Below are 19393 nucleotides of genomic sequence, written 5' to 3'. Positions count from 1 at the left end.
CTTACCCTGTCTCTAACACTGCTTTCTACTCATCTGAAATAAAAAGAAATTTTCCAGAAATTTAAACCATTTTGACCTTACCTCGCCCATTTGTATATTCCAAAACCTTCCAGAGCAGTATTTAATGCTTGCTTGAAACTCTGATGTCTTTTTATCCCAGCATTCACTATCTGGCAGACACATTGTTGTCTGCTCAAATTCTCACTGCTGTTTTCTGTCTGTTTTCTTCCAAAACATTCACAGCATCAAAAGAGGTATCAGGCTGTAGTGATCCCTGTGACTCCTGCAAGGAAAGATGCCACAGCTTCTGTAGCATTGTGCTGTTTCCATTGAGGGGGATGGACAGCAGAGAGAGATTTTTTTCAGAGTCCAGTTACTGTGTAGTTGCCCTGGCTCTGATGTACCTACAGAGGTTACAGAGGATGCAGAGCATCTGATGGGCTTGACTTCAAATCTGGGGCTTGGCAAATAAAAACCTCTTCAAGGACAGCTCTAAACTGCAGTAATACAGCCTTCCTGGCCTTATCCTGTATTTTAGCTTCAAAAGAGGGTGGTGTGATGAGCATACTGGAGACACAGCTCTTCCCAAAGCACTGTTAAAATGCAGGTATTTCATCCCATGCGAAGAGCAGGGCAATGAATAATGTGGATATTTGTAGAGGGAAAGGATAATGAAATTGGCAGCCTGTGTTCCACATTCCCCCTAGTCTCCACACTGTGGTGTCCAAACAGGGGGGTTAGAAAAATAAAGACAGATGGCAATGTATCTCTCAGCCCACTGAGGTGTAAATATGGGATACAGAGACCTAGAACAAAAAAAAAAAAAAAAAAAAAAAAAAAAAAAAAAAAAAAAAATCAGACAAGAAAATAATGAGCACCAGAAGTCTCAAATGCTGTACAGTTAATGAAAATATTAGTTGCATGTATGGCATCTGCAACAAACAGCAAGGTGGCAGCAGCAAAGAAGGGTGAGCAGCAACCCACCGTGAAAGGACCTTGTACAAAGTGACACCAGTGCCAGCAAGAGCATAGTGCCCCTTTATTGTACAGCTATCAGCACCAAAGAGCTGCTGCACCCCTTCTGCCCTAAAAATAGTGTGTGAACAGGCAGCACCTCTAGCCCTCATCCCCTGGGCATACCAGCCCTGTGAAGCAAGCCCAAGGGAATGAGGTGAGGGTATCACAACAGGCCCTGGTGCTCACCCAGGCACCTTGGAGTCCTTATGGCAGAGCCAAAATTGAACATGCCTAAAAGGTTGCTTTCTTCTCATTTGGATTTAATTTCATAGCCTGGCACAGAAAAGAAATCTGAAGACATATTTGCATTACTTCAACACTGTACGACAAGAGAAAGTGGAATTATGAATGCCATATTAATTTTGGCTTGTGCTGACATGTTTACTTCTGGTAGAGGCCTTACATCAGACCAGTATTTTGAAATCAAGTGCTCCAACACCTGTAGGCGAAATGAAGTAATTTCAGAGCAAATCCACAGTCTTATCTCAAAAGTAGCTTGATTTGGTGGCTGTCAAAAGGATAAACCTGAATCCTAATGCTGTTTTTCAGTTCTCCCTGCTAGAAAGTCTCAAACACTTCAGCAGCACATACTACATACATTAAGATAAATTTCTGGGGCCAGGAAACTCATCCAATTATTATTTTGCTGCAAAAAGCAGCTCACTGAAGAATCCCAAATCCTTCTAAGGGAACATGGTTCTCCCACCCAGGATTCAGCATCCACTCCCCTCCTCTGAATCTAAATATTTTGAGTGCCTCAAGACAAAACAACAGTGCTTTGGAAAGCTCCTGCTTCTATGGTGTTCACTGACAAGGAATCTGACCCAATTCACCAGCAGCTTGCCCAGCACTGCAAGCATCAAGTTTGCTGTTCTCTTACCCCTGGGAAGCCAAGAAAGAGACGAAAGGACTACCCTAAGGAAAGGATCTGGATGGAGCCTTCTGGCCACTAAGGTGTTTGCTTTTCTACAAGCAAAGAGCACAAGTAAGAGGACAAAATGTGGCAACCACTAAAACAATGAGGGGGTCATTAGTGCAACCTTCTTGCTTGGAAGGACATCCCCTGTCATTCTTCTTGACCTTTCTTTCTGAACACCTTGTTCAGCTGAACCACACCACCAAGATGGAATGAAAACTGTCACAAGACTCTGCTTCCCAAGGTGGATGGATCCTCTCTTGATGGGATGGGACAACCTTCTCAGGGCTGTGTTCCCCCTTGCTGTCAGCCCCTGTTATGGACACATGCATCATGAGAGCACAGCAGCAGCTCTTGGGTGGGAGAGTGCGTGAATGCTTTTTCTGTAATAAAGTGGTTGCTATAATGACATAAATAGAGCAGTGTTCTCCAGGCAGCCTGGGGTGGTTTTGCTTGTTTATTTTTCTTATATAAATTGAAATGTATTTCAACTTTAGGACTTAATTTCCCCTCACACTCCTGCAGCATTTACAGATAAATACAAGAGAGGGGAAGGATAAGCCTGGGCTGGGGAATCTGTATTGAAGAGGTTCACGCCTGACAATGAGTCACAAAATGTGGGCATTCAGTCCATGTGGAACACTGACACAGCTCCTGTACCCCAATGGACTATTTTAATCTTAGGTATCACCTCTCTTCAGGCTCACATATTTGTCCAAAACCCTCTCCTGCCCTCCTGGAGAGCTGTAGTAAGAGGTGTAAGACATGTGGGAGAAAAAGCTACCTTAGATATTCCTACCTTGCATAATCAGAGAGCATGTTGAAGGTAAGGTATGCACAGGAGCCCATGGGGAAAGAAGTCCTACTTTCACCCAGCTGTGATGAGGGATTGGTTTTGCATTACTTCTTTGCTTGCTTTCTCTCTTCTTCTATATCTTCCTCACTTATTGAACAATAACTGCTTTGGTTTGGTTTTTCATCTTGACCCCCAAGTTTTCCTGCTTTTACTCTCTCTTCTTCCCCTGTCTCACTGGGGAGGAAGTGGAGGAAGGAAAGCAGGTGAGCAGCGGTGTGATGCTTAGCTGTCCACTGGGGTTAACCCACAACAGGAGTCCACTCTATAAGAAAGGGATTCATTTGTCTGTTTTTAGCAGAGAGATGGGGTACGCTGAGACAGGGGGGGTTTTATATCATATCTGATTTTGGCAATGACAACTGAGAGACATCACAGCATTTTCCTGATGTTTTATTCAGCTGACTTAATGTGGAAGAGCAGCAAACAGAGAAAATGACACTGTTTCAGGCACCCTTTTGGGGACACAGTATTCCTGACACAATGTCATATTGGCATCTTCTTCTTTAGGGAACGTGACACACTGGCCCACATGACCACACCCAAAGAAATGCTCTCCAATGTGGTGCAAGCTCTGCGATACCTGGACTCCCGTCTTCCAAATGGCAGCCATGTGATTTTAACAGGCTTGGTAGACGGCCGCTTCCTCTGGGATAACCTGCATGATAGATTCCATCCTCTAGGTAAATTTGAAGTGTTGTGGAGTGCCTCCTGGATAACTGCCCGTTCATGTTGGCTTCTCTCCCTTAAAAATCTATCAATCCATTGATGACTTCAAGCAAACCTGACTGAGTGGAGATCTGAGAAATATGAGGCAGATATTGGCTGTGCTGCAGAAGTAGGAATGACAGCTCTTACCATTCCTAGTGCAGGACAGGTTAGACCCTTATTCTGCCTGGTTCCCTCACAAACCATACTCACCCAGCTCTAAACCAGACTCAACACATGTTGTGGTGATATAAACAAGCTGTTCTACCTCAGTCTTGGCCCAAAATTGTGGCGAGACTGCCTGCACTTCATCCTGATTTTTGTTACAGGTGGAGATGGGCATTTGGTTTACACTCACTGACCAGTGGATGTTGTGGACCAAGGCAGAAGATTAAGTCAGAGGGTTGCAAAAGACACTTTTTATATTAGAGAAATAAATTTTCTGCCAGTGCTGGGTGCCTGGCACCTCCTACACTAGCTATATGTGATGATTGAAACCTCATACTGTGTGCAGGCACGTTTTGGGACATTCCCTCAGAGTGTAAAGTGCTTTGGGGCATTTTTTTTCAGAGATTTGGAGGCTGCCTTTGGGATCCTATCATCTCAGGGTGTGAATGGCACAGTACCTCTGACCACTAACAGACCACTCATTCCTTGGCTTTCTAGACCAAAAGCATGTACTTACTTGTATTGGAGTAAAAGAATCTTTTTTGCATCTGACAAGCAGGAAGTTGTTGTCATAATAGTTCTCACCAGCAAAGAGAGAGAGAAGCTAAATCACATCATTAAAATGGTAGATTACAACTTCAGATGATTTTGGCAACCACTGGGTAACACAGCTTGCAGCTGTGTTGTGGTTTCCCCAAGATCCCCTAGTAATTACCAATGGGCTCACATCTTTCCCATTTCTATTCCTATATTTTTCTCTATAACCACTATAGTAGTACTGATAAAAAAATTAAGGAAAAAAAAAAGAGAAAAATCTTACTCCTTTCAAGGCAGGGGAAACCTGTCATAATTAATTTTTAGTCACATAAATACATTTCTTCCTGTGAGTGCATGTTTATCACAACAGAGCAACAGTTCCTCTGACTAGGTATCTAATTATCACAGACAACACGTAGCCAAATCAGGAGTGATTAACTATAGGATCAGTTGGAAAATTTTCAGAGGGGCTGATTTGCCTTGGAGGGGCCTAATTAATCCTAAGCAACACGTTTTGCAGCAAGGGATCCCTTCTGGTGCATCCTTCAACAGACTATGAGCAGTTTTCCCCATTTGGCTGCCAGTCAGCTGTGACCAGACATCAGTCTGTCTTTCTGCCAAATCCCTGGTCCCCACAACAGCCCATCCCAAGGCCTGATGCTTCAAGCTACAGGAATCTGGAACATCCAAATAGCCAGAAGTGTTCCTAGATCTTTGAACTCCCCACCTTTTGCTTCCTGGGCAGCTGTGTGAAAGGCAGGAAACACATCTGTATCAGGGAGACACTGCAAGGCAACCTGAGAACCCCATTTCACTTGGGAGAGATTATACTTTGCAGTTCCTAAAAACAACAATAAGAAATTCCTATTTCAGTACTGCAAAAGTATCAAATCCTGATGGGATGATCAGTGTACTACAAACAATAAAACAACTAATACAAAAAAATGCGGCCATTTAATTCCCATCTTAGTTGTAGTTACCAAAGAAGTGAAAAGACTGAGAAAATTGATCATTTCCTCAGCAAGGCAGGCTATTGCATAGCACAGTGAATTTTACAGAATATTAGCTGGGTGCTTGACTTGGTGCTCGAATTTCCTCACCCACACAAGCATATCCACTTCCCTCTATGACAGCAAAATTGTTTCTCCCTTTTAAGGCCAACCTCTGCGAAGTAAATGCGAAACTCAGAGTGTATACAGGCACCCTTCAGCTTTGCAAACCCTGCATTTCTTTGGCGGGTGAGAGACAGGTTAATGGGAAAATATCAGTCATGCACTTTGGAGGTTGGCATAGGCTGTGATGACTAACTCCACATGTGAGACAAATCACCTATGAAAGGTAGGAGAGGGATGTGGGAAAAGCAGGTGTGGGTCTCTGCACACTGAGGGGACATGGGCATCTTAGGAGGAGGATGCCTTGATGCTGCTACCTCTGTTGCACCTCGGCTCTGGTGGTGGGAGGGTACCCTGGGGGTTGAGGGTGTGATGAGGCTCTTGGGGTGCCTCTTCCCACCCAGGGGTGTAAGGCACAGGAATGCACAGATGTGCAGAATGAAGTCACATTTGACCATCGGGCACACGATATTTCGCTCTCTGTGCTTTGCAGGACAACTGAACAAGGATGTCATGTACAGTCAACTCTACTCTTTCCTTGACTGCCTCCAGGTAAGGTCTGCTGATGTACCTTAGGAGCCCCCCTTTCATCTTGGTCTGCTGCTAAAGCCCCTCTCCTCATGCCTGCCAGGTGAGCCCCTGCAGCGGCTGGTTGACCCCCAATGAGACCCTCAGGAATCTGACCTCCGAGGTAAGTCGCAATGGGGCTGCAATGGGATCACCCCAGTGCTCAGATGCTGCCCTGTGTCTGTGGAGAGAAGCCCAATTGCCTCAGAGGCAAGATGTCAGAACATTTTTTTTCTTCCAAATGCAAGGAGAAGTTGTGGAAACATCCACACTTATTCTTTCAAATGCCTCTCAGGCTCTGGGAGGCAGCATGCTCAAGTTAAAGGATTTGTAAAGGTATTGCTCAGCTACCCAAATTTATGCTCAAGGGATGTGATCTCCCCAAGACAGAACTGTTCAGGTTCATGTTCTTTAAGAAGAAAATGTGCCTGCTAAGAAAGGAAAGGCTTTTGAATCAAGTGAACTGTTGGTATGACAAGCCAGCTGCATAGATTTTTCTGGCTGTGGGATCAGGTCCTGAGAGCAAGAGTCTTACCCTGTTTTCATCTGGGATTTGTGCTAATCATCCTCAGACACGTTTCTGTGGACTTAATCACCAGATGGTGTGACCAGGGAGCATCCAGGCTCAGTGCAGGAATGGGAATGGACAGAACAGAGATGTCTTAAAACTCATCCTAAATATCTGGCTGCAGAAGTGAATGACACATAAAACCAGACATTTATTTTCTTATGGTACCAAGCTGATTTTTAATCCCAGCAGTCCCCTGCAGCCACATAAAGGGAGACAGTAACCAAATATTATCAAAGGTGTCATCTCTGTGTAGGTTATATTAATGTTTGCATTCACTAAACAACAAAATATGACCTTAATTTCACCAAAGCTTAGATACGTATTTCATTTTATGCCATGTCCATCTTGACTTCAGAAGGGGCCATTAAGTACATTCCTAAACCTTTGCAGGATTGCAGCTTATATATTCATATCAACAATACAGAACATAGAGTACATGTAACTTCTGTCCATGAACAATGCATATGTCTGCAGGGTATGAATTAATCATTCTGAGCCCCTGTCTGAAACTAATTGTCTATGTTATTATCCAAACTGCACAATTTAAATATTTAGGAGATCCTGATCTCTGTTATGGCTGCAGAAATTACACTGGATGTATCAGGCAGACACTCAGTGGTGCTAATTTAGTCTTCTGAAAGTAAGGGTGGAATTTGGTCTGCGTAGATAAGCGTTATCACCCCCATCTTAGTAGTGGCAAGGATAATAGGAAAAGAGGACATTTCTCTTGTAGAAAAGTTTTGCATTTATTTAAGAAACAGCTCCAAAAGTGAGAAACTTAGAATTTTTATATAAGTGTAGGGGCACTACTTAAAGAGGTCTCCAGTGAAATAATCATATGCTGTAATAAACTCACGAAATCAGCTGAGGCCTCAGTGCAGTCTGTGAGGATGAACTGGGTAGTCCAAAGGCTGGTGGTGCTCATGCAAGTCCATGTTCTGATGAAGAGCCTCATTTCACCTCCGGTCTCCCAGAAGAAAGGGCAACATTAGCTTTCAAATTCCTGCCTGCACATCAGTGACAAAAGCTGAATCCATGCAAAGCAACATGAATAGCAATGAAGACATTAAACCATTTGATTTTTGCAGAGAGCATTACAACTTTCCAGTGTCCTGAAAGAAATAGCAAGATCTGAGAAATTTGCCAACTTTGATATTTTCTACATGGATTTCCCACTGAGACAAAGTAAGTTGGTTTTTACCCTGTCTTTCTCACAAAGCATTTACTCAAGTTCTGGCCTGCTGATATGCTCCTCATATTTTGGCTCTGTATCAGGAGAAGGGCATTACAGTCAGTCAGCCTAGGTGACCCTGCTGTCAGGGCTGTAGCCAAGGAAGTATCCTTAATGCCAGCTTCTCCTGGCTTCCATGGCTGGAGTAACCAGGCACCTTTCCTGAGACAAGATCCCACCACTGCCTTGGCAACCACAGCGTCCCTGCTGGTCCCAGCTGCTGGCACCCACCACCCAGTGATGCACAGCAAACTGGCCACTTTCTTTAGGGTAGCAAAGTGACAAGGACAAGAGATGTGCCTCTGCTAAGAAGGCCTCCTGCTTGTCCACTGCAGCTTCTCAGGCTGATGAAGGGAAAAAAAAAAAATCTCAAACCATATTGGTCAGTAAGGTTTGGTTTTATTTTTGAACATTGCTTTTATAGTGGGTTATATAGGCCGAAGATGCATACCTGTAGTGGTCAAAGTGGTCTTCATGAGATGTAGTTTACTTCATCACTGACTGGGCTTCATGTTGCATCCTCTAGGCTGAGCAGTGCCTTGGGAAGGAGATCTTTCATCAGCCATTCTCCTGCCTCGATAACACAGCCACCCTCTCACTGCTTCCAAAAGCAGAAGCAGCTCTGTCAGGAATAACTGGCATATTTCCTATGTTTCTTTAAACACCTGCATACTACTGTAACTTTTGACTTGAAGAGTTTACAAAACTCGTCCTTCTGTGATCCTTAGTGACATTAGGTAAACACATTACCTAAATCACTTTCCTCTGAAACTGACACTTAAAAATAAATTAAAACACCCAGGAAACTTTTGTCATTACACATGAGCGTGAGTAGACAGTGTCCCTGTGGGGCTGGGGACCAACACCTGTCCCTGAATCCCTCTCAGCTCTGTTTGCGTCGCAAGATGCACAGGGGTCCAGCTTGAGACAACACCCAGGCATCAGCTCAGATTCATCACAAGGAGAAACACATTCCTTTTTAAAAATAAGGATCAGCATGAGATGAGGGCTTGAGTTAGGCAACATATTACAAGTAGTTAGACAGTGAAGGGAAAGTCAGAAAACAGCTTTTTATTTCTATATCCAGCCTGAATCTCCCATGTTACAACTTGTCTCTCCCTCTCCCAGTGTGCACTGCTGTAAAGAGTCTGGCCCCACCCTCATTGTCTTCCCACAGGCTCTTCCCTGGAATGTTCTGTCCCTGTTCCTCAGCCTCTGTTCACCAGGCAGGAGCTCCAGCCCTTGCCACCTTGGGGTCTCTCTCAGATAGCCTGAATGTTTACATTCAGAAAGTAGTATATAATAATTAGGAAAAAAACTTGATCTGCATTTCCTTGTTTTTATATCCACATAGAGAGGTAGTTCCATGTAGTCCTTATTGAAAAATTTTGTCTGGGGACCATATTTTAAATCCCAGCATGCAAACATCTAAATCCAAAGCCACAAAGGGACAGAAGCAACCTGTCAGTATTTTAAAGTGTACTTCTCTAATGCTTCCCCCCATTAGTGCTTGGCAGTCCTTGAAAGCATGAAGCTGCCACAGCACCTAAGATTATTATATATTAAAAAATCTCCTTTTGCAGCCAAATCCTATCAAAATTCACAAACTTACTTTACCCTACACGACCCAATTCAGGAAGCTGGTTCTGGGTCTCATGAAGACCATATGGAGGATGAGGAGGTAAAAAAGTGAGGGTGGGAGAGGCAGTCTTCCTGTCCAAAAGTTTCTGTCAGAGAGGTGGCTCCACTGTCAAGTTCATTCTCTTAGCACAGAGTTTCAAGGGTGTCCAAGCCTCCTGGTGGCTTTTGCCTCAGCTTCTTAATATTTAACAAGTCATTAGGATTTGGAATTAACTACCTGCTGGGTAGGCAAATTACTTTAATAAGTTAAATTACTAACTTTAGTTAATTTATTTGCTTTCACAAAAGGAAACATCTTAATATAATTTGCTGTTCTTGATTACATCATGTTCAATAAATGAAGTAAACAAAATCACACATGCATATACAAACATCAGCTTTGAAAGACACTTTTCAAAATTTCCTGCAGCCCTGCAGCCAAGGATTTGAGCTTGCCATCAGGAAAGCTGTCAGATTGTGAGTGTGCTCAAAAGCCAGCTAAGGCTGCTGACCTACTTTTCTGGTCTCTTTCTGAAGGAAGCAGCAAATCCTCCCCTAAACTCTCCAGACATCAAATATTTAGCAGTGGTTACACACTGAGTACATAGATTTCAGGCTGGCCTGGGCATATATATGTACATAGCAGCTCCCAGTTTTCTCCAAGTAAAATTTGAGTGTATTAGCATTTATTCTAGATTTAAGTGGGCACTCAAGCTCACATGTTGACCTTGACTGAAGAAACTAGTGGTTTCTTTATGAAGCAGTGCAATAAAGAGGGGGAGAGGGATTGCTTATTATCCCTTTTCCTTGGTGTTGATGGGAGCAAGCTCTAGTCTAGTCCAGCCAAGGCAACAGGCATTTCTAAGACAAGCTCTGGACATACTCAACTGGTGGGTATTTGCTCGACTGCTCTAGGATTTTTGGAGGTGAGGTATAATAGTATAAATTGACCTATCTTGATACATATCTTACTTTTTCCTCTGCTGTTTCTGGCACTGGAACAGTAGTCTCTCTACAAATGAACTACAAATGTACTAAAACACAGTACATAGCCTTGTACTCCATGTACAATATCATATATAAGGGGTTAGGTAAATTCACTGTGCATCTGTATGTGCACTGCATGATGGAATCTAAGATAAATATGTGTTATGCCCAACATACTGCAAATTTGAAACAAACCTACAAGCCCCATGTCTTGAAACAGGTTACATTGGGCACTGCCTCAAGCATCACAAGTGGGTTTCTACAGTCAAAGCAGGAATATCACCTTTCTGTGAATTAGAGTTAGCATAGGGACCCAGAAATCACTTTTTGACACAATAGCCAGGGTCCGAAAACCAGCAGTGAGCCCAGATCAAACTGTGGCACTTGAATGGAGAACATTTTCCTCCTGACAGGATGCTTGCATAATGCTATTAAGAACTCTTAATCTGTCATTATGAAGGGAATTATTGAATTTACAGTCTGTTAATGCCATATCCACTAGTCCCATGTTTGATCACTCTGCAGCCCTTTTGAAGAGAGAAAGCTTTTTACTTCTCTAATGGCTCCAGGGCTTACAGCACAGCATCATTTGCATTGAATGTCATGCTTATGTAATTCAAAATGTTATTTTGTTGGAGTTGAAAAAGACCACTTGGAAGATAAGTAACCAAAAATGACAGTCTGTTCATGCAGACTTCAGCCCATGTGAATATGCTGTTACCATCTCTTTCTCTAAAATGTGCTGTTTTCTTAATCTCTGTTTTTTCTTTTGCACTGCTGAAGATGCAACTAACATGGGAAATGCAAAAGTATTAAGTCAGTATTAAATAATTTACAGCTTTACTTGGTTCAGCATCCATCTTAGTTGGGAGGGAAAGTGAATTGTTTTACAATCATTTATGTTCAAAGCACTTCCTTGCATAAATATCGCAGAGGAAAAAAAATAACAATAAAGGCTTAAATACTGCCCCAAGGAGAGGGGATTGTACACACTATAGGCTCTGACAACTCTATGTGAATTATCATAATCTTCACACAGAGCTGTCATGTGCCTAAAAATACCAGCGATGCTTTGAGGAGGAGGGGGTTCCTCTCTGGGTGGGTGTCTCCATGCTCGTGGGTGATAAACCCCTCTGCTTGTGCTCTTTGCAGCAGCCGAGGAGTGGCGCAAGATGGGAGGTGAGCCCTGGCAGCTGATTGAACCAGTTGATGGCTTCCACCCCAGCCAGGTAAAAACCTGGCCCCAGGAGATGGGTGGGATCAGGTGGGATGCGGGAGCATGTGGGATTCCGGTGCCTATTGCTGCCCAAGGCATCCAGCTGGCATGTCACAGGGATGCAGATTTGGGGAATCTGTCTATTTTAAAGGAGAGAAAGTCATAGAATCATTTAGGTTGGAAAGACCTCTAAGACCATGGAGGCCAACCATTAACCTAACACTGCCAGGTCCACCAGTAAACCCTGTCCCAAAGCAGCACATGTTAAATACCTCCAGGGATAGTAGTGCACCCACTTCCTTTGGCAGCCTGTTCCAATGCTTGGCAACCCTTTCTCTGAAATAATTTTTCCTAATATCCAATCTAATCCCTCTCCCGTGTAGTTTGAGGCCATTTCCTTTTGTCCTGTTAATTGTTTCATTGGAGAAGAAACCAACCCCCACTTCATCACATCTTTTTAGGATGTTGTGAGCACTAAGATCTCCCATCAGCCTCCTTTTCTCCAGGTTAAAAACTTCTGTTCCCTTATTGAGCTGCTCCTGAATAAGTTTTGTACTCCAAACCCTTCCCCAGCTCTGTTGCTCTTCTCTGGACAAGCTCCAGCACTTCAATGTCTTTCTTGTTGAGAGGGGCTCAAAACTGACCACTGGATTGGAGGTGCAGCCTCACAAGTGTTGAGTGCAGGAGGACAATCACTGCCCTGGTCCTGCTGGCCACACTACTGCTGATAGAAGCCAGGGTGCCTTCTTTGGCCAATCTAAATGACGGCTGCAGCCCCAGAGCTGATATCTCTGCTATTTCTGATGGCTGCACTCCACTCTGACTCCTGCTAGGTCTTCTGCTCTTTCCCTCACTAACCAGTGGCCAAACAGGTCTTAATGCACAAAAACTGATCCTTGCCACTTAAGCTGGCCAGCCGCCTGCCCAAACACCCATGGGAGTTTTGCAGGATCAGGACAATAAGGCAGCACTGCAGAAAATAGACAGGCCCCCTCCAGCCCTGCTGCTGCCCTGCAGCCTCTGAGGCTGAAGGTTTGCTTGTTACAGTCTGGAACAAAGATTCTTTTTGAAATTATAAATTTAAATTGCTTCTGGTCAGCAGCTACATCTTACTACTTTTTCACTTGCTTCCTTGGTCTCCTAGGATAGGTGGAAGGAGAAGGTTTACAGTGTGTTTATTACAGAAATAAACAAAAGGGAAGGAGAATCAGCTGCTCCGCTGTAAGTCCTTGCTTGGGTTTGATGATCCAGAGTGGGGTTGCCTTCTTCCCACCATGCTCACTTCAAATTAGTTTTTTTCTGACAAAAACACATGGAGAGACCATGTTCTGCAGTCAGCTGCAAACAAAGCTGGTTGGTTTTCTATACACTACCTGAAGGTCTCAAACACAGGTGCAGAGCAAAGCAGCAGTCTCCTTTGCAAGCAAACCCCACCACACTGCCCAGCCACGTGCTAGCTCCCCCTGCTCAGAATCATGGGGGAATTTTATGGGCCAGTTTTATGTTGTGGAATAATGCCCTGCATGTGTTGACTCCAACAACCCCACCTCCATATGACCCAATGTGATGCTGCTTTCCATACTGGGAAAGAGCAGTCCATGAAGAAGCACTTCCACGGGAGTGAGCTGCAAGCACTGTTGGATTCCAGCATTTCAGCAGCTTCTCCATTGACTGTTCTGTCAATTAAGCTAGGGAGACCTGCAGGGGGAAGTACAAAGGCAAAATAGATGCTTTAGGTACTATCTTTTACACTACGTTAATCACTCAGGGCCATACAGTGCCATGCTTAGCACTGCCAAATTACAAGATCCTCCTATTTGAAGAGGGACATTCCTGCCTCTCTACCTTACAAGTACCAGGAGACAGCTGCATGAAAGTATGAACTCACAGCCTGGGGATATGGAGAAAGTGTGCCTTGATTTTTTGCTGCAGGCCTTTTGCAAGGAAGCAATTAGAGAAAACCTGGCAAATGACATGAGAGTGAAAACAGTGATGAAACAAACCCCATTCACAATCCTGCCATCTGGGGAAACTGCAATATGAAGTCTGGAGTGCAATGGAAACTTTTGCATTATCTTCTTTGCATTATTTTCTTGTCTTTCCCTTGCCTAAGGCTGGCCTGAGGTTTCTTATAACCCCCAGCACCAGGCCACAGTTGCAGCCAGGCTTGTCTTATCACAGCTTTTCATCCAGCCTCCTGCCCACATCCTGTATCCTACCAGCAGCTGCAAGGTAGCACAGAGTTGAAGGCAACAACTATTTAACAGGATACTTCCTATGCCACAAGAAAATTACAAAAGGACATTAAAGGGCAGCTACAAACATGCTTGCAGCCCCCAGAGTGCTGAGCTACAGGATGCAGTCAAGCGCTGCCATATTTCACTTCCTCTGGACCTGGCTCCTGCAGTGATTATGATCTCTCCCTCCTGCTGTTAGGATGACATTAATGCTTTTATAGGTACATTTTCCTTACAGTCAAGGTGCCAGCTGTAGATATGCCTTGCTTCAAGTGAGTTATTGTCCTCCTAGGTTTTATTAATTGGCCTTATCCAAACATCCACCATTGTAAATCCATTTTTCTTTTCCTGTTAGAGAAGTCTGTTATCAACATACCACTATTTGGACTGAGACGTAGCACTCTGCCCCAAAAGAGTAACTCTCTTCATAAATAGAAGGGGAAGTGTGAGCAGAGACAGCTATTTTAGAGCATTCTTAAGGAAAATGATAAAAAATTCACTCACTCCTCATACAAGTTCTATTTAAAGTTTTACTTTCTCCTGACACAACTGCCTCTAGCCAGGTATGGTTTTGGTAGCGTACAGAGGTGCCTAGCGGGAGAGGATTGATTCCATGCAGCTCGTCAAGAGGCTCTTGCTTCCATCCCTGCAGCTATTCCCCACACCTCACAGGCAGCTTGATAAATACAACAGATAAGATACCTAGCCAGCACATTTCTGCTGAATTTTCCCTCTCTGTAGATATCGAAGCACCTGACAAATATTTCCCAATTTTTGGATTGAGAAGCACTCCAAAGAAAGCATAAACACCTTAGCTCTTGCCTTCAATGCAAAGAAATTTTGAAGTTTGGGATGAAGGAACCACTCTCTGTGCCCCTTTCAACCCAAGGTTGAGCTGGCAGTGTGATCATTAGGTGATCCCTAATCAATGTGCTACAGCAATGGGCAGAATGTGGCAGCATGGCAGAAGCAGGTGTCAGCACATATATCCAGGAGTCCAGAGGTCTTCCAAACATTCTGGAGGGATATGGGAGGGAATTGAACCTTACTAACTAAAGCTTGCATACCTTGCAAGGAGAAGGAAAAGCAAATAAGAAAAAAGGCCACACTTGCCCTGTCCCATCAAAGTTAGTGCAGTTTTTCATGCATTGGAGAAGGGCTAGGTTAGGCACTCCTGCAGGAAAAACTAGCCCCCATGGTCCCCACTCCAAGCAATATTTTATGTGAAAAAATCATGAAAGATGGAATAAACACCAAGTACTGATTTGCTGAGCTGGGCCCAGAAACACATTCTCTTCCTGTAAATTTCTTGTGGGAAGAGGGTTTTCCTGCATGTTTTTTTTTTTTTTTTTAAGTTGCAAAAGAGGAAGGAGCAAACAAAACATTCATAATTGGCATAACTGCATTACATTAAAGTTTCAAAGCTAAAATTTGCCTCCATAAAGTTTTTTCCAAAGCACGCAGCTCAGCATGGAGGTGGAGGAAATTCACACTATTAACTTTTAACCGAAAAGCAAAGTGATTCACTCAGTCCTCCCAAGTTCCCTCTAGAGTTGTTTTTTGAGACACCATTTCCCAAAGTCCAGCTTGGTTGTCCCTGGAAAAAATCTGACTTTCTCTTCCTAGTGACTATAGAGGGACCCCAGGGATTTTCTTCAGGATCTCTTCCTTACTACAGAATTTCACTACAAATCCTTGTGAATGCCAGATGGCTTCAAGGACACCACTTCCCTCTAGAACAGTCGATTGCTTTGTTTGGATGACAGGGCCATGCATTTCAACAGGATCCTGGATAAACAGCTTCATTTCTTGCTTTTATGATGTTTCCAGGGAGAATGCAAAAGCCCTGAGCATCACAAACTAGAACCAGAGATGCTTGGAAGATTCTTAACATTTATGTACAGGCAGGAAAGCATAGCTTGAGTGTGATTAGTTTCTCCCTTTTTCTTCCTTAAGTCATAGCAAAGCATGTTCCAGCCAGAAATAAAGAGGAAAAGCTGAAGTGACGCATATTAGATGAGTTGGGTATTTACACTTGGCTGAGAATCATGCCTATCACCTGTTTGATGCATAAGGGGAAAACAGTTAGCCAGAAGCTGCTGAAAAACCACAGCTGCCTCCAAGTTGCAGCCACCCAAGGCTCTGTGAGGAATGGGTAATACTTCCTTTTAAAAACTTGCTTAGGGGTTGTCATCTTCACAAAAAAAAAAAAAAAAATTGCAAAGCTTATAAAAATTATACCACATCTCAAAGTACAAGGACTCTGGAATTTAAAAAAGACCTGCAAGAAAACAATTTCCAGAGTCACAAACCCTTCTCTGTGCTAAACTGCTCATACAGAATTAATTATTGAAATCATTGGGACATCAAGAAATTATGTGTGTGCAGAACCTAATTCAATTTAGGACAGTCTAAGCACATATACCTTAAATTAGAGTCAGCATTAGTCTGAACACTGTAGAGCATACCTTCAGTGATACCTTTGCAAAGGGTGTACCATGCAAAGACAGTAGGGTTTTTTAAACTACCCATCCACCCAACCAATTAACCAACCCCACCTTTCCCACTAAAAAACCCACATGGAAGGCTTAGGGAGGTTTGTGAAGGAGGTTTGGAGACTACCATGCCAGAATGGACCACTCTGACAGGGACTGGTCTCAGACCCCTGGCTGCCGTAGGGTGTCCTAGAATAACATTTGGTCACAATAGAAACTTCAACCAGGAGAAAACCCTCTAATGAACAAATCTCCACTATCCCTCTTCCCTGCCCCAATTCCTTCATTAGCTTAACAAGACTTTGAGTGACCAGAGTCTAAGAGCCTCCACCCCACAAATGTTATTCTTTGAACATGAGCCCTTAATTAAAAGAAAGACTTTTGTCTTCCATCCCATCATTAGAGCTTCTTTTAAAGTGCTGGATTTAAAAAGTAGCACATAAAAATTCCCCACAGGCTCCAGTATCTTCCCAAACTCCAAAACAAGAGTACTCAAATAGTTTGATTTCATAAACCCACCTTGGTCCTTAAAAAAAAAAAAAAAGGCTTTGTTAGCCTTATTTAAACCTCATAATTGCAATCAGTATCAGTGTGTTGAAAAGTTTGGGTTGAAAATAAAGTTCCCATATAGGCCAAATATTACTGCAGGTCAGGAATATAACAAAAATGCCTTAGAAGGGTATAAAAACTTGGCCAAGCAAGACTCAGGCTTTTCTCTCTGTCCCTTTCTGCAACCACTGATGTTTTTCACCCTGGAAATACAGCAGATAACATTTTTCTTTGGTATATAACTTCTAGGGCAAAAACCTCTGTGAAAGATGGAGGGAGACTGATATTGAGGAGAAAAGCTATTCTGTCATTTCTGCGGGTCTCATGGGGAAAAAAAAACTCTAAAGACAACCCAGTAGCAGGTGCAAACTTAGAGCATCAGACACAGTTAGTTATGAAACTAGAAATAATTGGGCCTCTTTTTCCTCAACACCTGTGGTTTCCTCCCAGGAGAGCACAGAGAACATTTATTAGAAGTACCAAAGGCATTTGGGAGCATGAATTCCTTTGGACTTGCAAGAGTTTTACGCATTATACCCAGGCAGTGCTTTTGACATACTTTCAAAATGTTTCACTGGAGAAAAAAAATAAAAATCAGACTTCAGGGCTTTTAAATAGTAGTTTATGGGCTAGACACCATAGGCATCTCAAAATGGTTGGAGACAGACTATCATTATTAGACAAATGACAGGTCAGGGAGTTGCAGATATATGGCCCTCACCCTATTTTTACTGTTCAGAAGGATTTAGCCCTGCACAAGCAGCTGGAATGCATTATGGTGGGGGTCTTCTAACCTCTGACATTATAGAGGCACAAGAAATTGATAGCATTTGTGGTTTGCAGATTGCTGCAGCCCTTGGAACAGGCATTACCTGGCAGAAGGCGCTACACGAGTGGCCTCAAGTGCTTGGCAAGGAGAATCCATTCAACGATCAGATTGAAGCCATATTCAAAGATCAAGGTGGACACTGACTTCCCAACTGCTGGAACACCCGCACGTGATTTATAGTGGTGCTTCTACAAGTCAAGATGATTAAAGATACACACAAAAAAGGGGGGAGAGGAAGTTATCAGAGCCAGTAGCAGGGGACATAACACAAGAGCATTCTTTTCAGTTTGTATCTCACCTGCACAAGTAGGTTATGCTTTTTCTGTGGAGCTACAAAAATAAAAATCAAAGGATAGCTGCCAGCTAGACCATTTATTGTTTGAAAATCACTTTGGAAATCCATATTTCTTTTTTCCATATACAGCAAACTCCTACCCCTACCTAATTTCTTTTCCTTCTACAGAACATTTCTAGGTTTTTTATTTGTAGTGTTTCAATAGTTAATCTGATCCAAAAAGGAGAGGGGGAGACCCAAAACTCGTTATTTTGCTATAAATTGTGTGCATGTAATTGCCTTGACTGTCAATACATTCTTTAGCTGCTATTTGCTTATTAAAGTGTGCCAGGAATAACAAGGCACTACAATTTTAATGTGTCTGGCAGCATCAGCACAGACTGACTGAGCACAGGTTCTCTTCCTCCATTAATAAGATATTAAGTTGACAACATTTAATGTATTTAAAAAACAGGTCCCTTTTTCAACCTGTAATATATCTATGCTTTTTTTTGCCTCCTAAGAAAAATAATATGCCCAATCCTGTGTCTTTTACAGGCATGACCAAGGGAATCACTGAAAATATTGGGCAGCCCTTACTTAAAAGGCACACTTGAAGTTGGAGAATGACTGTTTTTTCACCAGCTTATCCAATGCTTTTAGCCAAATAAAGAAATTTAAAAACGAGAGACAGCTCTACCCTACTTACAACCTTACTGAGGATGGAGGGATCAGAGAGCATAAAACGGCATTAATTACAGGTGGAAAAGATCCAGCAAATAGCAAGCATTAACATGACATGACTAAAACCCACCCCAACAGCCCAAAGCTCAGGTAGTTGCTCTGCTCCTTGTTCTGAGCAAAGCCCTTACACAAGGCTGTCACACGTGAGGCAGCTCTTGGGCTGTGGTCCAAACCCAAAACCTGGCTGTAGGACATGCACCCACTCAGCATTTTGAACAGGCAGGGGATGACTTGGCTAATACTACTTTGACTGAAGCATGTATTATTGCTTTCCTAGATCCTGATACTTTTTATAGGGTACAGTCAATGCTGGGTCTTTTATTAAGGTATTAAGATAGAAATTAAGATATAAATTCCTTTGGGATGACTGCTAACACTTAAGCAAATATTCAAGTCACCTACTTTAGGAAACCAGAAGGGAATACATTCCTTAATTGAATGATACTTGTTAATAAGGCCCCAATTCATTAAAGGCATTTAGATGTTGCCAAAATATCCAGTCTCCCAAGGAATAGTTTCAACTCCAGAGAGGCACACCTGGGGAAGATTGTTTAGCATTAGAAGGAAATCCCCTTGCTTCCTGTAGAAATTCTCTTCAAACAACATAACATTCCATGTACCCTGGCCAGGTAAAGCACCTCCTATTTTTGTATTACTTATTCAGGACTCTTATCTTTCATTAAATACAACACGAGGACAGAAACATGCGCATCCACACATTTTTACTACAGCCCAAGTACAGCACAGGCAATAATTACAAAA

At 42.9% G+C, this 19393-nt stretch overlaps 2 protein-coding genes across 3 annotated transcripts in view; one reads left to right on the top strand and one right to left on the bottom strand.

Annotated features, from left to right (window-relative positions):
- AOAH (acyloxyacyl hydrolase) overlaps positions 1-18642 on the top strand; it is a 72565-nt gene extending 53923 nt beyond the window's left edge. For both annotated transcript variants that reach the window (XM_053940763.1, XM_053940772.1), the window contains exons 17-22: positions 3297-3469; positions 5805-5863; positions 5943-6002; positions 7538-7634; positions 11440-11516; positions 17628-18642. In XM_053940763.1, coding sequence (XP_053796738.1) covers positions 3297-3469; positions 5805-5863; positions 5943-6002; positions 7538-7634; positions 11440-11516; positions 17628-17756 — 595 coding nt within the window. In that variant the 3' untranslated portion in view covers positions 17757-18642. The remainder of the gene's footprint in view (positions 1-3296; positions 3470-5804; positions 5864-5942; positions 6003-7537; positions 7635-11439; positions 11517-17627) is intronic.
- Positions 8080-19393, bottom strand: part of ANLN (anillin, actin binding protein) — a 40521-nt gene continuing 29207 nt past the window's right edge. The window contains exon 23 of the mRNA XM_053940752.1: positions 8080-8218. Coding sequence (XP_053796727.1) covers positions 8203-8218 — 16 coding nt within the window. The 3' untranslated portion in view covers positions 8080-8202. The remainder of the gene's footprint in view (positions 8219-19393) is intronic.

The sequence above is a fragment of the Vidua chalybeata genome, chromosome 1, assembly GCF_026979565.1.
Source record: "Vidua chalybeata isolate OUT-0048 chromosome 1, bVidCha1 merged haplotype, whole genome shotgun sequence".
Classification (NCBI taxonomy): domain Eukaryota; kingdom Metazoa; phylum Chordata; class Aves; order Passeriformes; family Viduidae; genus Vidua; species Vidua chalybeata.
This window is presented reverse-complemented; position numbering and strand designations above follow the sequence as displayed.